Source organism: Chiloscyllium punctatum, chromosome 5, assembly GCF_047496795.1.
Source record: "Chiloscyllium punctatum isolate Juve2018m chromosome 5, sChiPun1.3, whole genome shotgun sequence".
Taxonomy (NCBI): Eukaryota; Metazoa; Chordata; class Chondrichthyes; order Orectolobiformes; family Hemiscylliidae; genus Chiloscyllium; species Chiloscyllium punctatum.
Window position 1 is genome coordinate 52,843,957 of NC_092743.1, and position 21,218 is coordinate 52,865,174.

Here is a 21,218-nt window from a genome sequence, read left to right on the forward strand (position 1 = left end):
ACTAACCTCCACCACTTCCTCTGGCAGTTCATTCCATACACGTACCACCCTCCATGTGAAAAAGTTGCCCCTTAGGTCTCTTTTATATCTTTCCCCTCTCACCCTAAACCTATGCCCTCTAATTCTGAACTCCCCCACCCGAGGGAAAAGACTTTGTCTATTTATCCTATCCATGTCCCTCATGATTTTGTAAACCTCTATAAGGCCACCCCTCAGCCTCCGATGCTCCAGGGAAAACAGCCCCAGCCTGTTCAGCCTCTCCCTATAGCTCAAATCCTCCAACCTTGGCAGCGTCCTTGTAAATCTTTTCTGAATCCGTTCAAGTTTCACAACATCTTTCCGATAGGAATGAGACCAGAACTGCATGCAATATTCCAACAGTGGCCTAACCAATGTCCTTTACAGCCACAACATGACCTCCCAACTCCTGTACTCAATACTCTGACCAATAAAGGAAAGCATACCAAATACCTTCTTCACTATCCTATCTAACTGCAACTCCACTTTCAAGGAGCTACGAACCTGCACTCCAAGGTCTCTTTGTTCAGCAACTCTCCCTCAGACCTTACCATTAAGTGTTTAAGTCCTGTTAAGGTTTGCTTTCCCAAAATGCAGCACCTCACACTTATCTAAATTAAACTCCATCTACCACTTCTCAGCCCATTGGCCCATCTGATCAAGAACCTGTTGTAATCTGAGGTAATCCTCTTCGCTGTCCACTACACCTCCAATTTTGGTGTCATCTGCAAACTTACTAACTGTACCTCTTATGCTCGCATCCAAATCATTTATACAAATGATGAAAATTTTTGGACCCAGCACCGATCCTTGTGGCACTCCACTGGTCACAGGCCTCCATTCTGAAAAACAACCCTCCATCGCCACCACCCTCTGTCTTCTAGCTTTAAACCAGTTCTGAATCCAAATGGCTAGTTCTCCCTATATTCCACGAGATCTAACCTTGCTAACCAGGCTCCCATGGGGGACCTTATCAAACGCCTTACTGAAGTCCATATAGATCATGCCCATCACTCTGCCCTCATCAATCCTCTTTGTTACTTCTTCAAAAAATTCAATCAAGTTTGTGAGACATGATTTCCCACACACAAAGCCATGTTGACTATCCCTAATCAGTCCTTGCCTTTCCAAATAAATGTACATCCTGTCCCTCAGGATTCTGTCCAAAAACCTGCCCACCATTGATGTCAGGCTCACTGGTCTGTAGTCCCCTGGCTTGTCCTTACTACTTTTCTTAAACAGTGGCACCTCACCTGTGACTATTGATGATACAAATATCTCAGTAAGAGGCCCAGCAATCACTTCCCTGGCTTCCCACAGAGTTCTAGGTTATACTTGATCAAGTCCTGGGGATTTATCCACTTATGTGTTTCAAGACATCCAGCACTTCCTCCTTGTAATATGGACATTTTTCAAGATGCCACCATCTATTTCCCTACAGTCTATATCTTCCATGTCCTTTTCCACAGTAACACTGATGCAAAATACTCGTTTAGTATCTCCCCATCTCCTGCGGCTCCACACAAAGGCTGCCTTGCTGAACTTTGAGGGTCCCTGTGCTCTTGCTAGTTACCCTTTTGTTCTTAATGTATTTGTAAAAACCCTTTGGATTCTCCTTATCTCTATTTGCCAAAACTATCTCATATCCCCATTTTGCCCTCCTGATTTCCCTCTTAAGAATACTCCTACTTCCTTTATACTCCTCTAAGGATTCACATGATCTATCCTGTCTATACCTTACATATGCTTCCTTCTTTTTCTTAACCAAACCTTCAATTTCTTTAGTCATCCAGTATTTCCTATACCTACCAGCCTTTCCTTTCACCCTAACAGGAATATACTTTCTCTGGATTCTTGTTATCTCATTTCTGAAGGCTTCTCATTTTCCAGCCATCCCTTTACTTCTGAACATCTGCCCCCAATCAGCTTTTGAAAGTTCTTGCCTAATACCGTCTATCCTTTTCCATCACTATTTTAAAACTAATAGAATTATGGTCGTTGGCCTCAAAGTGCTCCCCCACGGACACCTCAATTACTTGCCCTGCCTTATTTCCCAAGAGTAGGTCAAGTTTTGCACCTTCTCTAGTAGATACATCCACATTCTGAATCAGAAAATTTTCTTGTACACATTTAACAAATTCCTCTCCATCAGTCCCAGTCTACATTTGGAAAGTTAAAATCCCCTACCATAACCACACTGTTATTCTTTTAGATATCCTTACAAGTTTGTTTTTCAATTTCCCTCTAACTATTAGAGGGTCTATAATACAATCCCAATAAGGTGATCATCCCTTTCTTATTTCTCAGTTCCATCCAAATTACATCCCTGGATGTATTTCTGGGAATGTCCTTCCTCAGGATAGCTGTAATGCTATCCCTTGTCAAAAACGCTATTCCCTCTCCTCTCTGCAATTCTACTGCTTTGAGTAAATGTTTGGTAATTCGCCCAATGTTTCCTTCTTTGTAATTATTTGATCTGAATTGTGACTTGGAACATTTTATGATGTTAAGTGCACTTTTAAGGAGGTAATAGAAAATAAATCTATGAAACAGGAGTAAAATAATAAATAGAAGGCACCACACATTAGACTACTTAATAAGATAAGAAACCATTGATACTGCAAGTAGAATACTAACAAAGGTAGAGGATTGGCTAACTAATGGAAGACAGAGAGTTTGGATAAGGGGAGCGGGGGCATATCAGGATAGAAGGATAGAAACCTGTGACTAATGGGAATGCCACAGGGATCCAGGCTGTATCCAGAATTATTTCCAATATATATTAATGACTTAGATGAAGAAAGTGAATGTACTATTGCCAAGATGATACAAAAATGTAAAGATTAAATGTAAAGATTCTCAAGTGGAGAAATTGTGCAATTAGCTGAGGGAAATATGAAGTGTGTAATCATGAACCTTAATATGAGGTGAAGTGAGTGGAGGTTACATAGAAGCAGAAATGGAGGTGGCAGTGATGTATGAAATTGATATTGATGCTGATGTTGTAAGTGACACAAAAGAAGTGAAGACAAGTGATGAGGATGATAAATGAATTTGCAGAGGGGTAAAGATGGGCGAAGCAAGACTGTAAAACATCGCAAATAGAATATAATAAAGGAAATGAGGAAGTGTGAGAATACGAAGAAAATATGAGGTTATGCACTTTGGCAGTAAGAATAGAGGAGTTGAATATTAGTTAAAGGGAGAAAGACTGCAGTAAGCAGTCTTGGAATAAGGTGAACAGCTTTGGAACCCATATCTATATACATTGGCGTTGCGGCAGTACAAAGAAGGTTCGTTAGGCTAATTGCAGGTATGTGGAGGCTGTCTTATGAAGAAAAGTTGAGTCGGATGGGCCTGTACTTATTGGAATTTAGAAGAATGAGGAGTGACACTTTTGAAAAATACAAGATTCTCAGAGGACTTGACAGGGTGGATGCAGAAAAATTGCTTCCTTTTGTAAAGGAGTCTAGGGCCAAGGAGCATAATGTCAGAATAAGGGGGCACACATTTAAGACAAAGATGAGGAGGAATTGCATCAGTGAGAGGGCAGTGAATCCTTAACAAAGAGGTTGATCAAAGCTGGGTCATTAAGTATACTGAATGCTGAGATAGTCAGATTTTTAATCAGTAAGAAAATCAAGAGTTATAGGGAAAAGACAGAAAAGTGGAGTTGAAGACTCTCAGATCTGCCATAAACTCATTGAATGGCAGAGCATATTTGAGGGGCTGAATGGCCTACTTCTGCTCCTGTGTCTTATGGTTTTAAGGTCAACTTGGATTTGAAAAGAAAAAGACTGCTTCACCAAGCTCAATGAATTCTTTGAAAAGGTTGCAAAGAAAGTAAACCAGAATAATGTATTGAATGTAATATATGTTAATTTCCAAAAGGCCTTTCATTAGGTATTAGATAAGAGATGAATGACAAATATCAAGAGCATGCAGAGTTAGGGAGAAATGGCAGAACAGATAGCTAGCTGCCTGCAAGACATAAAAAAAAGGATAAAGAATAGCTATTGGGAAAATATAAACTGGAGTTCCACAAATATCAGAGTTGAGGCCAAAGTTCTCAACCTAAATTAATAATTTATTTTTAAATTGTGTGATTTTGGGGACACAGCAAGATGGCGATGATTCTGTAGAACTGCTGTGGACAGCTCTGCCTAAGAGCCAACTGGTGTTTTTTGCCATCCCTGGCCAACTTATGCGGTGGAATTATTAGTTTAAAACCTTACAGAACACATACTTGTTAATATTTAGGAGTGGGAAGGATGCCAAAGGGAAGAGGAACAAGCAAACAGCAGCAGGGAGGACACTCCCCTGCAGCGCCTAGTACACCAGAGACTGCAGCAGCAGCAGCCTGTCCCTGGGGACCTGACAGACTCACGGGAATTGGCTGCGGTGATGGAGAGACTTACCTTGAAACTTGGGGCTGTGATTGAGGAGATCCATGGGGAGATTCGTGCCCAGGTCCAACCTATCACATCCATGCTGCAGAAGTATGAGCACGAGATCCATGGCCTCGGGGAGCAGTTGGAGGAGGTGGAGGGTCGAACTAAGGCCTCGGAAGCTGCAATGGAGTCCCCATCCAGTCAAATCCAGGTGCTGGAGCGAGAGGTACGGGCCTTGCGAAACCATATCGACGACCTCGAAAATTGAGGTTGGAGGATAAATCTCCAAATTGCTGGGTTCCCTGAAGGTGAGCAGCCAGTGAGCTTCTTTGAAAACTGGCTGTCGAAGTTTTTGGGCCTTCGCATCGAGTCCAGCAGGCTACAGATTGAAAGGGCTTATCGGGTTACAGTGCACAGGTCAGGGCTGGTGCAGTGCCCCCGCTTGGTCCTAGTGCACTTCCATTCATATAAGGACAAGCAAAAAGTCATAGAAGCTTCCAGATTCCTGGGAAAAGATTGACAGGCACTACTGTACAAGGGGTCAAAAATCATGTTTTTCCAGGATCTCTCTGCAGCTGTAATTCGAAAGAGGAAGTCCTTTGATGAAGTTAAAAAGATGCTGAGGAACCTGGGCATCCAGTACTCCATGAGATACCCCCAGTGCTCCGTTTCAGCCATGATGACTCAGTTTATACATTTGACTCAGCAGATAAAGCTAAAAACTTTGTAGACACTTTAAAATAGACGGATTGGCCTGAAGAGTACAGTTAATGTTTGTTCACTTTTCTATCTTTCCCCATGTTTTCCTTTCTTTTTTTAAAATTCCTTTCTTTCTCCCTAATAATTTCCTTTTTGGAAAGAGGGAAAAAGACCTTGGAATAAGTTGTTCCTTTTTTTAAAATAACTGGACTTTCTGATGGGAAATTTTGTGGATGTTCTTTGCTGTCTCTCCCCTTTTTTTGTTTGTTCTGTTTCTCTTTTAGTCACAAGTTGGGGTGACATGAAGCCAGGGATGGGTGGTGTGCTCGTCCTGACTTGATCTTTTTCCTGTTGATTTAAGGATCATTTCCTTGTTTACTTTCTGGCTTAAGGCTGGGGCACAGTCCGGGTTTGAAGGAGCTGTGAAGGAGGGGATGGGTAGGGTGAGTGCCCCCTATGGGAGGGGGAAAGAGTCTTCCATTCAAGGTTTTATAGTTTTTTTTTGTAGTTTTTTTGGTAGTAATAGTTGTTAATAGTTACGATAGAGTAGTTTTTGTATATATAGTTTTTTGAATCTATGAATCTTTATGTACTTATGCTCGGCGCTTTGGAAACAGGGTTCTCCTTCCCAGGGGTTCAAGGGTTTCTGAAAGGGGATATGGCTAAGTGTCTTATTAAATGGTGGACCTGGAACATCAAGGGAAGTCATTCGCCTGTTAAAAGGAAAAAGGTGCTTTCTAGCCTTAAGAGGGAAAGGGTTGATATTGCTTTGTTGCAGGAAACCCATCTTGATGATGGGGAACACCTGAAATTACAACAGGGGGGTTATGACCGGGTATTCTTTTCATCCTTTATTACTAAAAGTAGGGGAGTGGTGGTACTTATCCAGAAAACCCTTCCGTTTACATTATTAGAGCAGGTGAAAAATAGGCAGGGATGGTTTGTGATACTTAAAGCCTTGATACATGGGGAGGAATGTCTACTGTCCTCCAGCGCATCCCCTCAAATTTTTGCTTAGTACTTTCTCTAAGTTGAGTGCTTTTGGAACACAGCACATTATTATATGGAGGGATTTTAATTGTCTTTTGGATCCGACAGTGGACAGGATAACTTGTGGGCCCCCAACTATTTCTTCGCAGGCCAAACAGGTGGTTGACTTATGCAAGGAGTTGGGGCTGGTGGATACTTGGAGATGTCTTCACCCTACCGGCAGGGACTTCACCTTTTTTCAAACCCACATAAATGTCACATGAGGATTGACCTCTTTCTGGCTCCCTTGGCTCTTCTGGATTCGATTATAGGTTGTAAAATTGGGAATATAGCTATCTCTGATCATGCAGCAGTGTATTTGGAGATTAAGGCCAAGAATGTAGGGCTGGGTTTGTGGCACTGGCATTTGGACCCTTTTCTCCTTAAGGATTCCAAATTTGTGGAATACTTTTTGAAGGAGTTTCAGGAATTCTTGACTATCAGCTCAGGTACGGCTAGTAGTCCATTTATGCTATAGGAGACTGCTAAGGCCTTTGCTAGGGGATTAGCTATTTCCTATTCGGCTAGCCAGAAATGACAGAAGGAGGAACAGCAGCATCTACTTGAGACGCGGTTGAAAGCCGCCGAGGCAGCACAATTTGTGCGGCCTTCGGTGACTAAGCTACAGTGGATCATGGCCCTCCGGGCTGCCTTGAATTCAATACTGACACAAAACGCAAAGAAAGAACTTGCTTTTGCTAGACAAAGGCTGTTCCAATATGAGGATAGGTCAGGGAAGTATTTAGCGTACCTGACTAGGAAAAAGCATGCTCCCTAAACCATTGCTGCAATCAGAGACAACGCCGGGGTCCATACATACGATGCTAAAAAGATTCATGAGGCTTTTCGGAGCTTTTACTCTGAATTGTATCGGTCTGAAGGTTGCAAGGACAGGAGGGCTAAAATGGAGACCTTCTTTTAAGAACCTGGACTTCCCAGGGATAACCTTGGAACAGGACTCTCTTCTTAATGCCCCCTTGACAGTTCAGGAAATACAGCAGGCAGCTAGGCAACTTCAGAGAGGGAAAGCGCCTGGCCCTGATGGTCTTCCAGGTGAGTTTTATAAGGAGTTTACTGGGATTCTGTCAGGGCTGGTGTTGGAGATGTCCAATCACTCCTGTATGCATGAATGCCTACCACTGTCTTTGAGATAAGCTAATATTTCCTTAATTCTTAAGAAGGGGAAGGTTTCTGAAGATTGTGCCTCATACAGGCCCATCTCCCTATTAAATTCAGATTTCAAGATTCTGTCCAAGCTCCTGGCACTGAGATTGGAAAGGGTGTTGCCCCATATTATTAAAGAGGACTAGACAGGCTTTATAAGGGGCTGTAGGTCCTCTAATAATAGTAGAAGGTTGCTGAATATGGTCCAAGCTGGTCAGCAACAATCGCGACAAGGGTTGGTGATTTCCTAAGATGCAGAGAAAGCATTTGACCGGGTGGAATGGCCATATCTTTTTTATGTCTTAGAGCAGTTTGGGTTGGGTGGAGTCTTTGGTAGGTGAGTAGAGGCATTATATTGCCACCCTCTGGCCGCGGTCATCACCAACAGGGTGAAGTCTGGGAATTTTAGGATTGGTTGGGGTAGTCGGCAAGGCTGCCCCCTCTCACCATTGTTATTTACATTGGTGATAGTACCGCTGGCAGAAGCCATTCGTCAGAACCCACATAACCAGTCTGGAAGTGGGATCGAGGGTACACAAGATTACACTGTATGCGGATGATGTCCTTCTGCTTTTATCAAACCCGATGACCTCTGTACCCCATTTGACACAATGTATCAATTCATTTGGGGCTATTTCAGGATATAAGACTAACTTTGCAAAATCGGAGGCCATGCCTTTGGGGAACTTTAAGGATATGCCAGAAGTTGAAGGTGGCTCTAAGTTCCCTTTTAAGTGGTCACAGGCAGGGTTCCGATACTGAGGCATTTTTATTACCCCCAAGTTTGATCCGTTATTTCAGACTAACTTTGCTCACTTGCTCGACAATATTCGGCAAGATCTCCAAATTGGAGGCTCTTCCAATTTCATGGCTGGGCCGAATATCTCTCATTAAGATGAATTTTCTTCCTCGTCAGCTTTATCCCATGCATGTGATCCCTGTAATGTTTCCAGGTCAATGCTGTGGAAGCTTATGGGGTGGAGAAAGTGAGGACTGCAGCTGCTGGAGATCAGAGCTAAAAATGTGTTGCTGGAAAAGCGCAGCAGGTCAGGCAGCATCCAAGGAGCAGGAGAATCGACGTTTCGGGCATGAGCCCTTCTTCAGTTTCTAGTTTGGGAGACTTGTTTGAGGGGGAGGTTATGATGTCTTTTGAACAACTGAGCCACAAATACGGGTTGCCCAGCACAGACCTTTTCCGTTTTTTTTCAGGTTAGGGATTTCATCCAGAAAACGACTACGCTTCTCACTAAGCCCTATAAGCCCGATACAGAGAGGTTGTTGCTACGTTCCACAAGCACCGTTTCGGTTAGTGCCCTCTATTGCCTGCTGGCTGGCAGGGCCTGGCAGGATATTAACCGGTTATATGAGGTCTGGGATCAAGAGCTGGGAGTGGAGATCTCTTCTGAAACATGGGAGAACATTTGGGAGAATATTCGAAAGATCTCAATCTGTAATAGGACATGCGGTACGCAGTTAAAAGTCCTGGACAGGGCTCATCTGGCACCAGACCGTCTGGCAAAGTTTAAAAAAGAGACATCTTCAGTGTGCCCCAAATGTAAAATAAGTGAAGGTACTCTTACCTATTGCTTCTGGACATGTTCCTCGTTTGCTTTATCTCATGCGTATGCTCCCTATAATGTTTGCCAGCTCCGAGCTTATTGGAGCGCTGTGGTGGGAGAGATAGGGAGGGTATTGAGGACTGAAGGCAAAGTAACCCGATATCTCTCCTCTTAGGTTTACTGAATTTATCATCTTTAGACGGGCATGGGAAGAAACTATTTATTATTCTTGCGTACTGTGCACGGGCTTGCTGGGATGGCAGAAAGTAATTATGGAGCACATTCCCTTGGACATTTTTACAAACATGGTGCACCACACAACAGACAATTTTTATAAGACATGGCAGCCCTACTTGAGTTATTTTGATATAGATTTGTCAGTTATCTTAACTAGGGCGTTTGTTTAACCAGGATGATCAGATTTGTCAAGCTCTGGGCCCTGGAGGGAGTCTCCCGAATGAATATGGGTTTATATCCAATGCTTCTGTTCCTTTGTTTGGGAGCTTTGCGCCGAGCATAGCTTCTCTGTATTTTGTGGATTTTTTTTCGTTTTTTTTTGCTTTTCTACCTTTTTCTTTGGTGTTGCTTTGTACAGTGTTAGGGTTTGCTTTGTATTATAGGGTAGGTTAGTAGTTAGTAGATAGTCGTTGTATTGTAATTTGTGTTTTTTTTCTTTTTATTATACTGATATTTGTTATTGTTTTTTTCAATAATTTTATATGTTTGTAAAGTTAAAAAAATTTGCTAATAAATATATTTACAAAAAAAGAATTGTGTGATTTTTGCTCTGCCCAGAGGTGAGAATGTATGTAGCTGGTAAAGAAGGACAAGTAGTTGGGTGGATGCTGGAGAACTGAAATAAAGACAGAAATTGCTGCAGAAATTCAGCACATCTGGAAGCAATTGTGGAGAGAAAAACAGAGCTAACAATATGGAATTACCTCGAGAGGTACTTGCCCCATCACAATTATGTGCTGATTGAGAAGGTCCATATATGACCTTTCTGGCTTGCTATCAATTAAAGCTCTTAAATGGTCAATTAATGGGCTCAACTCCCCACTGACTGGCTTCCTGCCTTCCTGAAAGTCTCCTGATTGGACTAGAAGCTCATTAGCCAGCACTTTAAGTACCTGCTTGGTGCTCGATCAATGTAGGTTTCTCACTGGCTGGAGGGGAATGGCAGGGGGTTAGTTATCCCCGAATACTAAAAGGAGGCTAGAGTGGATGCAGAGAATTCAGTTTATTCTTGCAGCTCAAATATAAGATTCACACATGTGTAGCCAATTCTAACTTTTGGAATAAACATGTACACCTTCACTGAATGCTGCATTGTAGCTCTGCTATCCAGTTTGTTGAATGCAATTGTACTCAAATATTCAAAGAATAAACAGGATTCAATAATTGCAATTGTTATGGTAACATTATCACTTCCATAGTTCCAGTTAACCTGCAGAATAGCTTATATTCATGATCCTTAGTTATCTTTTCATGATTCACATGAAAGACATATCTACATTTAAAGTATTCGTACCTTTCATGATTTAAAATAAACATCGAGATCTTGTTTGCCATCTCCTGTGTGAGGTGATTTATCTCAAATAATTCCCTGTTCTGTCTCACTGACTGAAAAATCTGTTTATCTCAATTCTTTCCAAGCTGATATGTTTTGTCAGTACAAAAATCAAAATTAGATTAGACAGTCCATGAGATCGAAAATATTCTTCATGCTATTTTTAATGATCCAGTTAATGCATTTGGTTTAATTATCTGTTCACAATTTTATTAAAATACATACACAGCAATCAACAAAGAAGGTAAAATGATAAAAATGACAGAACACAGGTTTAACGAAGGCTTCATTAAACGATACAGTCTTCTTGACAGACGACACTGTTCTCTATTCTGATTACTGAAACACAGCTTTGAATGGGATGCAAAAATGAGCTATCAACATTAAATATGTCAAACCAAGGCAGAGCAGCAATCAACAAAGTTAACAATGTTGAAATACCAGAAAAGTAGAATTTGAGGAAAAGGAGGAATAAAAGAAAGCGATCAGTAAAAGCGACCACAATGCAGTTAAGTAGTTAAAACAACCCAATTGGAAGAGCAATGTTCTTCACAGATGGAAACTTCCGGCGTCATTTGAACTACCAATGGCCCCTGTCCAACTGATTCTTGACTGTGGACAAATAGGAGCTGGGAAGCATACAGCAAGCTCGGCAGCATCAGAGGGTGGAAAAGTTAATGTTTTGGATATAAATACCCGAAACGTCGACTTCTCCATCTCCTGATGTGGCCTGGCTCACTTCGTTCTTCCAGCCTCCTGTTTGTCGACATTGGATTCCAGCATCTGCAGATTTGTTTTGTCTCTGATTCTTAACTTTCCTATGAAATGTCTATCAAACCATTTAGATGCACAAAACTGGATCAATTAATAAGGACAAACCCAATTAGGACTGAATGGGTCACTTCCATCCCAGTCAACACTGAAAAGGTGTACATCAGTAAAATTGGGGAATGTTCCCAAAGTTGAGTGAGTCTTCAGGCTAGTTCAGCAACAGTCTAATATTGTCATTCAGACCAGGCAATATTTCAGAATCCTCTATATTCTTCACGAGACAGGACTGAGGTACACAACTTCAAAAGAGTGACCTGGAATTCCTTAACATTGACTCTCGATGCTATTGTGTCATACTATCACAGCACATTTCTAGCAACACTGCCACCCTCTGATAACAAATCAGCCATCGATCATTTTGAATACTATCAGTAGGAAGTACTCAAAGCAGCTACAGCACATTATCGACTCTGGGTGGGGGCAGCTCAATGTTCATGATCAAGAGTGGCTAACTATGTCAGGTTGCCATTTCTCCTGTGACATCTTGCTTCCCTGTGATTAAGTGGAAGGGGGGGGAGGGGGGGTTGCGAAATGTTCTTCGGAGTGGTTGCTATGGACTTGATGGGCTGAATACTTCCACATTGTGGGGATTCTGTGATTCTATGAAATAATGGTTCATGCCCTGTGAAAGTCAAGTCTTTAATCAGTTTCTTACTGGAAGTGGAAACACTGCCAGCTACTATCTGAAGGACATAACTGGCACACAAGGTTTGTGGCAAGATGTGAGTGAGTAAGCAGCAATGAAAAGTCAGCTTGACCTTGCCAATCTACCTTGGAGATGACTATTCAGTGTGATACTATGATATCTGACCAGTACATACTCCTTTCAGAGACCAAGGGCAGAATTTTTGAAGACGGGAAACAGGGAAATTGTCTTCACAACAACAGAAAAAAATGCATTGACTAAAGTCATGACCATATGAGTATGATCGACAATGCCCTGCAAGAAGCATCAAGAGATGGCAATGAAAACCAATGCTCTTTGTGCCTACAGGATTGAACCTGCACAAATTAAATGTATCAGCAAGCAGAGCATCAGTGACTTTGAGATGCAGTGGTCCATTTTTGTTTGCCATCATTGCTGTGAGGTCTTCAGTGGTAGATCCTCCATTCAGACGAAGGCCTTTATTACCCTTCTCCCACTCTTTTCTCTCCTGTACTCTCTAACACACAAAATCTTTGCACTTCCTGCCCAAGGCAATGCCCCTCATCATCATTGGGTTCAAAATCTGAGAGTCATGGCCCGAATGCCAGCTTCAGGTTTCTCTTTGGACAGGTGGAGTGACCATCGCACGACTGGCAGCCTCACGATGCAAGGGCTTCTTTCAAAATCCGAAGCTTCTCCCGGCTCTTAATGAGTTCTTTATGTGCTTTAATTGGCCTGAATTAAGAGGATTGAATTGCTTTCTCACTCTCACCATCCACATTCTCTCCCCTCCCCCCATCCTGGTATCAGGAAGGCAGCTTGAAAGTGACATGCAGTTGGGGCCAATGTTTTCTGGTCGTCTGTGTTTCTGAGCTCTGAGAGGGGGACTGTGGTATGAACATTTAGTCCCACACTCCCAACTCAAGAGGACACCTACTGGGAGGTGTACATTACAAACTTGCTCCTAGGATATGAACTGATCTAGCATCACAAAAGGTGGTGGAAGCAGTATCTATGAATATTTTAAAGATAGAATTAAAATAGATTCTTGATATGCATTGGGTGAGAGGTTGCCATAGTAGGTGAGAATGTGGAAAACAGGTTGCTATCAGATCAGCTGTGACCTTATCGAATGGCAGAGCAAGCAGAGACCCATTATCATAGGTACCAGTTTTTGGCTTACTTATTACAGACCAAATCTTACCAAGAATTGATCAAGTGCTGGCAAAAGCAAAGGCTATGGATTCCAACACTATCTCAACTGGAGCACTGAATCACCCATTCATCATATCTACCCATGCCTCTAACCTAGCTGGTTCTCTGGAGCTATAACACTGACACTTATTTGACAATGTGGAAAATCTCCAAGTTTGATTCTGTTCACAAAAAGAATCAATATAATCCAACCAATAACCACAACATCAATCATCTGCAAAGCGATCAGAAAAGCAAACAGCACTTCCTCATCCAAGACCTGCTTATATGGTCTGCTTGGTTCCACTTTGCCCAGACTGATTAAGTCTAGAGCAAAAGATGAACACAAGGAGCTCAGTAAAATTGAAATAAATAGGAACCCTGAGGAACCTTTCCAGTGGCTGGAGTCATACCAAGCATATAGGAAGATTTCCTGAAGAAGGGCTCATGCCTGAAACGTCGATTCTCCTGCCTGACCTGCTGCGCTTTTCCAGCAACACATTTTCAGCTCTGATCTCCAGCATCTGCAGTCTTCACTTTCTCCATATAGGAAGATTGTCACGATTCCAAATCAACTCTGTCTTAGACATTACTGGATAAGTAACTGAGGTGTAATCATTTTTAGCAGCTTCAATTATATCTCCAGTAGCATTAATATTGGAATAGTCGCAAAACACAGACAATTTTCATGTTTGGACTTTTTAATGGCAAGTTTTTTTGTCAAAAACATTTAACTCCAATAAAAGAGTTTCTAGCCACCTCCCCTATCATAAGCTATCACCATGGACTCTCCGAAAGATAAATATCAGAGAAGAGATGTGGAAATGTCACTCAATAAAAGGTTCTAATGCCAAGGGTGCAAATCTCACCACAACAGATGTGAAATTTGAATTCAATAAAAAGCTGGAATAAAATAGTGACCATGCTAGTTGGCATTAAATACTAATTAGATCAATAATATCTTTTAGGGAAGGAAATCTGCCATCCTTATCATGTCTGGCCCACATGACCCCAGAACCAGAGTAATTTGGTTGACTCTTAACTATATTCTGAGCAATTGGGAATGGGAAATAAATGGTGGTCCAACAAGTAATGCCCACCTTCCTGGGAAAAAAAAAATCCTTGTGGGGTCACCATTGACCAAACATTCAACTACAGCATCCGCATAAGTTCCAAGGCAACCACGGTGAGTCAAACGCTAGGTGTCCTGCAACAAGTGGCTCACCTCTTTACTTCTCTACAAGGTAAGAAGCAATTGCACCCATTCAAACAACTCAGGATCATCCAGGACCAAACAATGTGCTTGACTGATAGCAGATTTTCATCTTAAACATTCCTTCCAACCACAGTGGTTGCAATATGAGCAACCTTCAAAATACACTGTAATGAGTTGGCAAAGCTTCCTTCACAGTCCCCCTCAATCCTGTGACTTGACAACCTAGGGGGCAAAAGCAGGGGAAAACCATCACCTCCACATTTCCCTCAAAGTCACAGACTAACCAAACATCAATACATTTCTGATACTTCAAAGTCACTGGGCCAAGCTCCTGAAACTCACTATTTAAAAGCATTGTGAAATACATTGTCTCATGGAGTGTAATTGATTTAAGAAGAAGGACCATCAGTTTGCAAGGACAATCCGGAATGAATAATAAGTACTGGCCTTGCAAAATGAATATGTTTTAAAGCAGAGATTCACACATTAAATTTGATGTTCTTGTGACTTTAATGTATGATCTGGCACACAAATAAAGAAGTATATTTTAATCTCCAGCATTCCCGTTGCATAGCTTCATATGACAGCAGTACAGATTAAGATTCAGGTCATCTGTCCTTCTGACTTTCTGTCTCCTACAATAATTGGACCAAGTCATTGAAGGCAGATATGAAAATTCCCACCATACTCCTCCAGTACAGTTCATTGAAGTGCTGAAAACCAAAGTATTACTCCATATGTTATGCATATTTGAAGTCAAATACATTGCCAATGGTTCTGCAGGGTCTGGTATTGCTGATAGAGTTTGTTCATTTCTTGCTTCGCAGCTTCCGTTATAGGTGCATGGAGGTTGAGAAAGCTCATGAATATTGACTTGATAACAATGCTTGCATGGCAGTTTTATAAAGTATAATTAATGAACTGACTATCTAATCCTATCTCTAGTATTCAAGGTTCAGTAACAGATCTAATACCTATAAATCTTGAACAACCTACAAAATGGTCCTGTACAGTAAAATCACAATCAAATTTGGATAACCTCGTTTGTGGTGAATTTGTCAGCTATTGCCACCAAGAAAACAGGAAGTCAAAACGGAATGGTTCGGCAAGTTTGTCTCTGACAGGTGTTTACTTTATGTGGGAATCTCTATGTTATTTCCGATAACATAAAAACTGGACATGGATTCAACAGACTTAGTTATTAAAACTAAGTCTTATGTACAACCATCACATTACTCAGGCATATAAGTGTCGGGGCTAATGTTAGGTTACAACAGAGGAGCATTCTTCAAGTAGAGTACAGTATCGAGCTTCTGATTCAAGATAAGATGGAGTATGAGCTTTCAAAGCCATCCTGATACATGCAATGATACAGTGGTGATATCATGAGCATGTCTCTGCAAATATAGAGTCATAGAGATGTCCAGCACGGAAACAGACCCTTCGGTCCAACTCGTCCATGCTGACCAGATATCCAAACCCAACCTAGTCCCACCTGCCAGTACCCAGCCCATATCCCTCCAAACCCTTCCTATTCATATATTAATCCAGATGCCTTTTAAATGTTGCAATTGTACGAGCCTCCACCACTTCCTCTGACAGCTCATTCCATACATGCATCACAAATATGTTGACATACTGACTGTGAACCCGAACAAATCATACCCATGATAAACGAAAGATCCAAGCTGGTAATGCTGGAATAGGCAAAGTTATGCATGCTTGTCATATGTTAAAAATAACACAAACCAGGTTAGAGTCCAACAGGTTTATTTGAAGGCACAAGCTTTCGGAGCACTGCTCCTTTGTCAGGTATCTAATGGGGCAGCATACATAGGACACGGAACTTATAAGTAAAAGATCAAAGTGTCATATAACTACTGTATTCTGATGTATCAGACAAACCCAGATGGCTGTTCAGTCTTTAACCACTTAGAATGGGAATACAGGTTTCGATTGATTAATATGTAAGTTCCAGAACTTTTTTCAAATCACAGCCCTGAGAGAACTTAAGGTTTTATCAGTACATAAAAAGTGATATCTCAGCTCAGACAATGCATTAAAGGTGTGAGGTTAGAATCTGTATCCCAAACTGGAGTCAGACTGGTTTTATTTCCAAAGTAGGAATTTATAAAATGTCATATTGACTGACTGTCTACAGACTGTGTGCTTTTTTAACAAAATAGAATGTATCTGCAAATATGTATGTGTGAGAGTGGGGTGGGGGGGGGGGGGTGGGGTTGGAGGGGGAGTGTGTATGTGCGATAATGTGAGTGTGAGTGTGTGTGTGTGGGAGAGTGTGTGTGTGCAAGTGCGCACATGAAAGTATCTGTGTGCGCACTTGATAGAATATGTGCATGAGTGTGACGGTATATAAGCCTGTGAGACGGTGTGCATGTGAATATGAGGTGCGTGTGTGTGAGAGGGAGAGCACATGTATGAGAGAGGGTCTGTGTGAGTCGTTTGTGTGTGAGAGTGTGCGCATGTATGTGTGTTTGTGTGTGAGTGTGCATAGTGTGGTGGGGTCACGTGTAGTGTGACATGAACCCAACATATCAGTTGAGGCCATCCTCATGGATACTGAACTTAGCTATTAGCCTCTGCTTGGCCAGTCTGCGTTGTTGTGTATCCCCAAGTCTGCTTTGGAGGACATTCACCCGATCGGAATGTCCTTGACCACTGAAGCGTTCCCCTCCTGGGAGGGTACATCTCTGTCTGGCATTTGTTGTGCAGTGTCCAGTCACCCTTTGTTGTAGTGTCTGTATGGTTTCGCCAATATGCCACGCCTTGGGGCATCCTTGCCTGCCGCATATGAGATAGACAACATTGGCTAAGTCACGAATACCTGCCGCACACATGCTGGGTGCTGTCCCCATGTGAAATGGTCATCTCTATGTTGATGCTCTGGCACATCTTGCAGTGGTTGCCAGGACAGGGTTGTATGGTTTTGTGGTCGATGTTGTCTTGAAGGTTGGGCAGAATTTGTTGCAAACAATGGTATGGTTAAGGTTTAGTGGTTGTTTAAAGGCAAGAATTGGTGGTGTAGGGAAGATTTGGGTGAGCTGCTCATCGATAATGTGTTTCAGGCTGTGAAGAGCATGGCGTAGTTTCTCCACTCCCAGGAAATACTTTTTTAATATACTTTTTTCTATAATGATAAAACCTTACACTATGTTGGGCTATGACTTGAAAGAAATTCTACAATTTACATATTAATCAATCGAAACCTGCATCCCCATTCGAAGTGATTAATGACTTAACAGCCATCTCGGTTTGTCTAATACATCAAATCAGTTGCATGACACTTTGGTCTTTTACTTATAAATTCTGTGTACTATGTATCCTGCTCCGTCCTGATGAAGGAGCAGTGCTCCAAAAACTTGTACTTTCAAATAAACCTGCTGCACTATAACCTGGTGTCCAGTCATTTTTAACTTTTTCCATCCCAGTCCAATACCGGCACTGCCACAACTTGTCATATAATCACACCAACTATAGTTAGGAGTGGAGTTAGGCCACATTAGAGCATGAAGTCATGAGCAAGCCTGCAGTGATGGATTCAACATGTTCTCAGCCAAGGTTTGAATGTGTACATACCAAGATAATTCTTTATTGCACAGGAAGCCATCCTATTTCATCAAAAATGCCCAGCTCATTCTTGAATGTTTAGGATGATTTGTACAATGGGAGAAAGCAAAGCAAGGAACGTCTCACTGCCATGGTCCATGCTGACATGAATGGCACCAAAAAATGCTACATTTTGTAATAGAAAAGTCCACAAAGATACATGATGTTGCTGCTACAAAGAGATTACCCACACAGTAAGAGACCAACAAAACTGCCCAGAAGACCTCAATGACCTACTAAGGATTGAGAAAGTGGACAAAACATTTTAGTTAAGGAACATGAATATATCACCGGGATGCCACTAAAGCACCTGACGAATTTGCACCCTCATCCGCCCATTCCCCTAGCAGAAACCACAAAAGGCCATAGAGATGCTCCAGGAATTCACACTGTAAAAATAATTCATTTTGTATAGACACCATTGTGGCCAAAATATTGAATAATTTTAAGGAGGTGGACAAATTTAGCACTTGGGGCTAAAAGAATCAAGGATATGGAGGACGAACAGGGACAGGTTATTGAGATGGATGATCAGCCATGATCATCTGAATGGTGGTGCAGGTTCCAAAGGCAGAATGGTGAACTCCTGCTCTTATTTTTCATGTTTCTATGAACAATAGGTCAGAAGGCAGTTAATAACATTTTTAAGAAAATTGATCAACAGTTGTCTGTTCTTTTGATTAACTCTGAATAAGGACACTGCCTTACATATTTAAATCAGGACCCAATGGTAGGGTCCTGGAACAACTTTCCATTACCAAATGAGATACACTTGGGCCTTGAAGAGCCAAGGTAGATCTTTTCAAAGGAACAACTAGAGGCCATTCTAGAAGTATTGCAATAACTTTCCAAATGATGTTTGTAGAGTCAGCAATAACATTCTTTCTATCAGATTTGAGAGCGTGGTGCTGGAAAAGGTCAGGCAGCATCCGAGGAGTAGGAGAATCGATGTTTTGGGCAAAAGCCCTTCATCTTTCTCTATCAGCCCCATTGCCTATTCTTGTTTTTTTTTTACTCTCTCGCACCTGGAATATTCAATCCCTTTAAATAAATATATCTGGTGTGATTCCAAGGCAAGTAAAATTATAACATTTAAAAGACATTTGGATAGGTACATGAATGGGAAAGGTTTATGTGGATAAGGGCCATATGCAGGCAAATGGGACTAGTTTCAGTTTAGGAAATCTGATGGCAGGTATGAGTTGCACCAAAGGGTCTGTTTCCATACTGTACATCTCTATGACTCTACGTAACCCTCTCCTTTCCTGCTTTATAAGCCATCTGTAGGCAGAAAACAATGCCAGCTTTCAATGACATTCAAATGATCATTTTCTTGGCATGTTATCAGACCTCTTGATAGCGCAGATTTGCATTGTCCACTTGATGACATTATCAAATGAGAGTCTGATCCACTGGAAATATAAAAAATAAAACTAAAAATGCCAACCCTTTATGTCTTACATCTTTCTCAAAAGTGATTCCTGACAATCACTCATGAAGCCAATGTTTAAAATCAAAATTAATTTCAGAACATCCTGCTGTTATGAACAGTAACTGGAAACAGTTATAATTATAACATGAATAAGTACTTGGTTGAATATGCAAAATTCTCATTATGAAATAGGATAGGTGCAAAATATTTGATTAAAAAGCTTAACAGCTACTAAAAAATTGATCTATTTAACGTACTTTAATCCGTGTCTCTTTTTGGAGGAAGTTAATATGTAGCAGCAGGACCATTAAACCGATTGAAAATTCAATGTAGTTCAGCGTGTCTGAAGCCAAAATACTTCAAAGGCTGAATTGGTAACATATTATAAATATGACATTACAATATATATTGAAAAGTTACAAAAATCTACCATTCACCTTGACTTAACCTTAGCCAGAAAATTGCCTGCAGTGGATTCTCTTCTTGCTGCTGCAACAGTATCTCTGAGGTTCTCTACAAATACATTCTTTGTTTCCACCTAGACTCATTGATATGAAGTCTTCCAAAAACAGTGTCACTTATAGCATATACACGAACATTATCTAGCTCTGCCTGACCTTAACCTTTTTTGACCCCTCTATTACCTTTAAACAATCTGACTGCCTGTTCCACAATCAGTATTGGATGAGCAGAAATTTCCTCCAATTAAAATGTTGGGAAAACAGAAGACATTGACTTCAGTATCTCTTGTAATAATGTTCCCCTTTACCAATCCTATCCCTCTCACAGGCAACTGGTCAAACTTGATCTAGATTCTTTACAACCTTATATTCTATCATAAATGACGATGAGCTTCTGACCACATATCCACACCATTGTTAACACTGCCTAATTCCAGCTCCATAGCATTGCCAAAGTCCATCCTTTCTTGAGCATATCCACTGTTGAAACCCTCTGTTTGTTACCTCCTGATTTGATTATTCCTGTCTGGACTTCCATATTTCACCATCCACAAACAGGTGGTAATTTAAAACTTTGCTGTCCATGTCCTTATACTCACCAAGTCCTACTCAACCATCTTCCCACTGCTTCCAAAATGACAACAGCTTCCAGTTAAGCAGCAATTTTATAATTCTTATCCTTGTTATAAATCTCTTCATTCCCTTCCTACCTCTAATCTCCTTGAGCACCCCCCCCCCCCCCCCCCCAACTCCAACATTTCTGTGCTTTGTCAATTTCAGACTTCCCAATTTTAATTGCTCCACCATGGATGGCCGTTCCTTCAGCTGTCAACACCACAAGTTCTTGACTTCCCATCCTAAATGTTTTTCCTACTCCCCATACCTCTTTCCTTCTTTAAGATACGACTTACAACCTCTTTTGATTTTTTTATAATTTGGTTGAATATCTCACTAGGTGGTCATTGTCACATTTTGATTTTTTAATGCTCCAACAAATCACCTTGAGATATTTTCCTTTGTTAAAGATGCCATATAATTGCAATTTCATATTCAAATTTTGTTTTTCAATGTTACTTTTATGTATTTGCACTTAACAACAATCAGGTAGTAAACCAACCTTTCTATGCGTGTCAATTACTGTGTATCTTCCATGTCTGATACATGATTCTCATTCTGAAAGTAACAGAATAAACAGAATTCATTAGACAGAAGATAAACAGAAGGATTATTTGTAATAGGGAAGGCAAATTTATTTAACAAGTGTTCAAACACCTTAACTTTTTAGTCTGGTTACAAAATACCACAATTTTCTTTTGATGTTTAAATTGCTATTTAAGCAATTCATTGCAATAACAGAGAAATGAGTGGAAGGAAAAAGAGC

General features: G+C 41.1%; 1 protein-coding gene across 9 annotated transcripts in view; it reads right to left on the reverse strand.

Moving 5' to 3' along the window:
* Positions 1-21,218, reverse strand: part of LOC140477084 (RNA-binding Raly-like protein) — a 910,390-nt gene that overhangs the window by 83,055 nt on the left and 806,117 nt on the right. For all 9 annotated transcript variants that reach the window (XM_072570320.1, XM_072570322.1, XM_072570321.1 and 6 more), the window contains one exon: positions 20,955-21,010. In XM_072570320.1, the coding sequence (XP_072426421.1) occupies positions 20,972-21,010 (39 nt within the window). In that variant the 3' untranslated portion in view covers positions 20,955-20,971. The remainder of the gene's footprint in view (positions 1-20,954; positions 21,011-21,218) is intronic.